A 6,000-nucleotide genomic window follows, 5' to 3' on the forward strand; every position below is an offset into this window, starting at 1 on the left:
AGTTGCCCTGCAGATAAATTGTACTTTGTGGTAAAAGTGTCCCAGCTTGAAAAGCTCTGTGCCTGCCACAGCGTTCCAGAACTGGCAAAAATGTGGATGTTTGGGGTTGGTGCTTTGGATGGGTCGTGATTCTTGCGTTGCCTTAAATTTGCTGTACAGTCCTAACTGGTTCTCTCTTGCTCTAACCCTGCCATAAAGATTTTGTTTAAGAATTCATTCTCCAATGCTAATCCCAAACTGCTACATTTAATCGACACCATGCTCCAAGTGTCATCTAAAGCATGTTTGGAGTGCTGCCTGTGGCACAGAAACTTTTGTGTATCCATGGGGGGAAGATTAAATTCACCTTCCAAGGCTTTTGTGCATCTTCTGGTGACAGAAAATGATACCTGCATTTGGAAATGCAGTCTGTGATAGCTGATTCTGATTTGATTTCAATTGCTGTGTGTCTTTTTTGACTTCAGGACACAGTTAGTGCAGGTAAATAGCCTTCCTGAGGGGTGCTGCTATCTCTAAACTAAACGAGCAGAGCCCAGCACCAGAAAACTCCTTTGGATTCTTGTTTTGTTCTGCTTGGACTTTGTAGAATCAAAAAAATGAGGAGCTTTTCAGGGGTCGTTTCCCTCTGAACATCACACAGATCTTGTGTGGTTTGAATGCCTCGATCACAGAGCAGAGCATGTTTTGGGAGTGGTAAATTCTGCTCCCTCCGTGCAGGTTTTGTGGTGCTCAGCTCCTCTGCTGAGGCCCAGTCGGCACAATGGAATGTTACTGGAATTAAAACAGAGTTTATAGGACAGGAGCAAGCAGAGATCTGCTTGATCTCATTTGATTTATAGGTGCACCTGTCTTGTTGGAAACTGTGTTACATTTCTTTACAGAATTGAATTTTGTTGGGTTTTAACTGCATGTCACTCCTATGTTAGTGTAGCCATAAAAAGCCACTTTTCTTGCTTTCCATTGTCTGTGAGCAATTGTGCAGATGGATCAGTCACTGGTTTTAACCAAGCCTAGTTAGCAAACAACTTTTTTTTTTTTTTTGTCTCAATGCTAATCTCCTTTGCCTAAGTATAACATGGCTCACTAGTTCCAATATATTTCTGGTTAAAGGGATTTCAGCTTTATGAACAATGAATTTAACAAACGAGCTGGCAGGAGCTTAAAGTGCAGTGAGGAGTTGCATCTTTTTACAGACTGCTGATGTCAAATGTATTTTCTTTCACCTTTTGTTTCTAGGTATGTCCTAGGTGGAGGTGCATTATGCATGGAACTTCTTACTAAACAGGTGAATACGGGCTCTGTTATCTGGATAATAACAAAACATGCTTTAAAATAAGAAAAACAGGTGTTTTCCCGGAGTTGTAGAATCCCTGTGTGGAATAAATGACACACTCCAAAGGGAGCATGGTGCAATAAACCTCAGTCCCACAAGATTTGCCTTGCAGATCTTGGGTGAGATCTCCTTTTCTGCCTTGAGTGGCTCACAGGAGATCTGAGGAAGAGGCAGAAGAAGTGAGAGCACACCAGCTTTGCCCTCTCAGAATTTCTGAGCTCCTAGGCATAGATGATTCTTGTGTAGACAGAGAGATTTTTTTCTTTTTCTTTTAAATAAGTAAATGAATGAAGGAACAATCTGCAGGCTCTGGCAGAAGCTCCTGTGAGCACTGGAAGGTAAAGCAGTGCCAGAGGTGAGCAATAGTAGTCATGGGAGCAAAATTGTCACATGACTTCATTAGATGTCAGGCTTTTCTGCTTCTTGGAACAAGAAGTTGTAATTTCTGTTGTGATGTTGCTGAAAATGTGTAAATGCTGTAGGAATGGAGCCTTTTTGTTTCTGTCTTGCTGTATTTTGGAAATGTGTGATTCAGCCTTTTCATTTTCCTTACAAGTTCTTAGTACTAATACTGTGTATGATTTTACAGATTTTCTGTGGAAAATAAAAGTTAACTGAAAACAAGTAGATAAAACAAAAACTGGAGTTCAGAAAAAAAAAAAAAAATAATCCCCAAGCACACATTCCAAAATAGATTTACAAGGTGCGCACAAGAAACATGTCGTATGTTAATATTCCCTTCCTCCCCCAGGGCTGGAGCAGTGCCTACTCAATAGAATCAGTCATCATGCAGATCAATGCCACTTTAGTCAAAGGAAAAGCCAGAGTACAGTTTGGAGCCAATAAGGTAAATGTGCTGTTTATCAATTGTACAAATCGCTGTTAGGCTTCCATTTCTCTGTTGACTTGCACAGAAGATGTTTAATGACAGAACTGTCATTGCAAATACATTTGCATTTGGAGTTGTTTTGGTGTCCAGTGCACGTGTGTGAGTGTTTTATAGGCAATTAAGAGTTTGTTATGTAATTATGAGCATATAAGTTTGATAAAACCTTGGGATGGGCAGGGGTTTGAAGCGGTTAAGACTTTACTATCCTTGCCTTGGTGAGGGAGGGAGGGAAGGAGGATCAGAATTGGGAGGATTTGGACAGTCTGGCTCTGAGAAGGGCTGTAGGTGACAGCCAGGATCACATACACTCGTGGTAAGAAGTTCTCCTCCTATTGCTGGACTAAGTTTCATGAGAGGGAAAAATAATAACATGCAGATACTTCAGAGCTCATCATCCAGCATTAATTGGAAGCACAGTTCAGTTCAAGGGTGCATGCTGGTAACTCAAAAGACCTGGAAGAATTAAATACTGCTTTCAAAAGATGTTTGGATTTTTAAGGCAGCAAAATTGTCACTTGGGTGTCTGTTGTTAAGTGGAAAATATGAGAAAATAAGGATACATGTCTGGATGACCTTGTACTGGAAAGCCAGGAATGTTCCAACACTGTGCATGGGTTTTATTTGTAAGCCCACTGTAGAGTTGCCCTGTAAACTGTTTTTAAGTCTTCCATGTCTAGATGCAGGTTTTTATGTTGTTTTTTTTTCCTCCTTTTAGAATCAATATAATCTAGCAAGAGCACAGCAGTCCTATAAGTCGCTAGTACAAATCCATGAGAAGAATGGTATGTATGTTCTTGTGACTTTGTCCTTGCCTGCACAGCATCCTGGGAACTGGTGTTTGGCCACAGAGAAACTGGAAGTGACAGAGTGTCTTAGGAAGATTGTAAATGGTGTTTCCTTCTCCTCTTGCACTACGAAAACAAGAGGGCTTAAAGGAACTTGACTGCAGTCATTTCAGCTTTTCCAGTTTACAGGAATGTTTCCACATGTTCCTACTGTTTCTTGGAAGGCAGCTGCATTTCATTTTCAGCCAGTTGATCTAGGGAACTTCATTGTTCCTGTAGCTTTCAAAGGGTCTTATTTATTAGTGAATTATCTGCTGGAAGCTTGTCCCTTCCCTGAAAGGCTTTGTTTCAGTGTGGCAAGACCTTAGTGTAGTAATCATTAAGGAAGAGATAAGATGGAAAGAAAGATCCTACTCTAAAAAAAATGCAAGAAGTCCGAGTGAGGTGTCCTGGATGGAAAACTCTTCAACAGAACAGGAAGACACCTGTGTTTGGGGGGTTTTTTTACCCTATTTTTACACCATGCAGCATTCTCTCTGCTGCATTAAAAAATTGCTTCAGGTGTAATTGCATTTACTTGTGCCAGCCTGAGAAGACAATCAATGACCTGAGGCTTTTAAAGCTTTAAGTAGCTTACAGGTTATGTAAAGGTAGTCAGCAGAATTGGTATCTGGTCTTGTGATTGGGAATTAGTCCAGTTCCCTGTTCTGTGACGTTCTTTGGTGTGGGTTGGACGCAGTGTCCTCTGGGAATTGATGTTGCTGTGAACCAGAGGGAGTGTTTGTGTGACTGCAGTCAGAGCCTCAGTTTCCCTGCGGCTGAAATGGAACATAACACCCTCTCTGCTGTTGGGAGGAAGGTCAGAGATAATGACTTTAACGTGCTTTCCAGTTGTAGGAGAGTTTGATCTTGCCATTAACAGCCTTTTGCTGTTTTAGGTCCCTACAAAGGCCAGCATGGCTGGCTGTTTAGTTCTAGCTGTGTGCTGACATGGCCAGTGATCACTCCTGCATCAAGAGCTGTACACAAAGCACTCACAGCACCTCATGCTGCTGGGAATGATGTCTTTAACTTAGACCTGCTGCCTGCTCTCTGGGACAGCATAAATAGGCTCCATAATCGGCGTGTTCACAATTAGAGGAAGTTTTACAATAGGGGCTGGGAGAGTTAAGATTGGAGCTGTGGAGGTGGCTAGAAAAAGCTGTGCACTCTTGATCAGGTATGATTCAGCTGCTAAACATTCCAAATTGTGTCAGGAGACCAGTTATTCAACTGACATTTCAGAGCTTATTCCTACAGGAAGATTTGCAGAAGAAGGGTAAACTGTTCAGCTGTTTGTGCATGCCTAACTCCACAGTACCCAAAATGGGATTTATATAAGTGTCCCAGTGTAGTTGTGTTTGGATGTCTGTGCATTAAGTGGCCTGAAGGCTTGGGGGCTTTACCTCTGTTCCATGAAGTTTTGTCAGCAGTGTTCCTCCTTCAGCTTCCTTTGTCAGTGTCCAGTTTGTCCAACTCGGGATAGCTGCTGCCCCAAAACCCCCCAAACTTGGATATATTTAATATATGCGCTCCCCAGGACTGGCTCTGATCCTGGAATATGCCATGTGCTTCATATCCCACTGCTGACCAGTAGCATTTAGGGCACTGGGTCTTGCTGAGCTGGCCTGCTTTAAGGGAGAAGGAAGAAGCCAGGATAGGCTTCCTCCTCTCACAGATGGAGTGTAGGATGGCCTGGGCCAGCACTGTCGATCCCTAACGTGTCTCTCTGTTCTCCACAGGCTGGTACACTCCTCCAAAAGAAGATGGCTAACGCTGAGGACTGTTGTCTACCTGGACCAATGTCAACAAAACAAGCTCTTTTTTTATGTTTTCCAACACACAGACTCAAGCTATGAGTGCCCCTATAACAGCTGTACTGAGGACTTTAGCTATTAGATAAGTTAGTGGATAATCTGTCAACTGACACGTACAGTATAAGTTACAGCCTTACCATTCCGCTCTCCTTAGGTATCTGGACTGAGCAGTTTGGGCCTTTACCACATTTGTTCTTATGGATTAAGCATATTTGGGCCACGCCCTCCCTTCTCCTCGTTTTTTTATTTGAAAGCATAAGCTCTCCCTACAGCAGGCTACCGACTTACTAAAAGATCATTCAGTAGGAGTGAGTTTGTTCACACACTTTTGTGTATTTCTTACCTTTTGCAAAATGCAGACTGCAGAGACTTGCGTTGTATCGTTTCATTTAAAGCCAAGAAGTTTAATACGTTGTTTAATACCGTTTTAGGAGATGTCAGGTCTTGCAAATCACAGTAGTTTTTTTTTTTTTTTCTGGTCTAAAATGACGGCGTTTGTAGTATTTCCAAATTAATGATATAGGAAAAACACATGTATGTTAAGTCATTAAACATTTTTCATGGCTGTATGAGAATACGAACTGTTTATTGGAAAATATGCTCTTTGTTTAGATTATGTTAATTTTTTGTTTAGCTTTGGGGGTTTTTCCCTTTTTTTTTTTTTTTTTTTTTTTTTTTTTTTTTTTTTTTTTTTTTTTTTTTTTTTTTTTTTTTTTGGATTTGTTTTGGTTTTATGCAGAGCAAGGCTGTGCCAATAATACCTTGTAACTAGTCACTTCCACTGGGGCATCAGAACTTGCTGGGCTGTTCCTGCTACTTGTTGGCTCAACCTCCTTAACAAGAAGAGCCGCAGTATGAAGCTTGAAGTTATTTAAAATACTAAAAACCTTTTTAGGTGTTCCATTTTATTAACGGGTTGTTGCAATCATTTGTAAACTAATGAACTTATAAAGTGATTGGCACAAATCGAGATGAAAGTCCTTGAATGAAAAATTTTTATATAAAAGCTACAAATAAAGAACCAAGAACACGTCATCCGCTTCAGAGGCGTAAGAGATGTTGCCATAGTCATGACAGTGGTTTTGTTATTGAGAGACTAATGGGAACTGTTTGTTCTTTATTAGGAGACGAACCTGG

General features: G+C 41.1%; 1 protein-coding gene across 3 annotated transcripts in view; it reads left to right on the forward strand.

Moving 5' to 3' along the window:
• UBE2Q2 (ubiquitin conjugating enzyme E2 Q2) overlaps positions 1 to 5,435 on the forward strand; it is a 43,661-nt gene extending 38,226 nt beyond the window's left edge. For all 3 annotated transcript variants that reach the window (XM_027897958.1, XM_027897959.1, XM_027897960.1), the window contains 4 exons: positions 1,237 to 1,285; positions 2,085 to 2,180; positions 2,938 to 3,004; positions 4,789 to 5,435. In XM_027897958.1, coding sequence (XP_027753759.1) covers positions 1,237 to 1,285; positions 2,085 to 2,180; positions 2,938 to 3,004; positions 4,789 to 4,820 — 244 coding nt within the window. In that variant the 3' untranslated portion in view covers positions 4,821 to 5,435. The remainder of the gene's footprint in view (positions 1 to 1,236; positions 1,286 to 2,084; positions 2,181 to 2,937; positions 3,005 to 4,788) is intronic.
• Positions 5,436 to 6,000: the final 565 nt, after the last annotated feature.

The sequence above is a fragment of the Empidonax traillii genome, unplaced genomic scaffold (genome assembly GCF_003031625.1).
Source record: "Empidonax traillii isolate 1590-97213 ecotype Southwest subspecies unplaced genomic scaffold, ASM303162v1 scaffold571:size529327, whole genome shotgun sequence".
In the NCBI taxonomy this organism is placed as follows: Eukaryota; Metazoa; Chordata; class Aves; order Passeriformes; family Tyrannidae; genus Empidonax; species Empidonax traillii.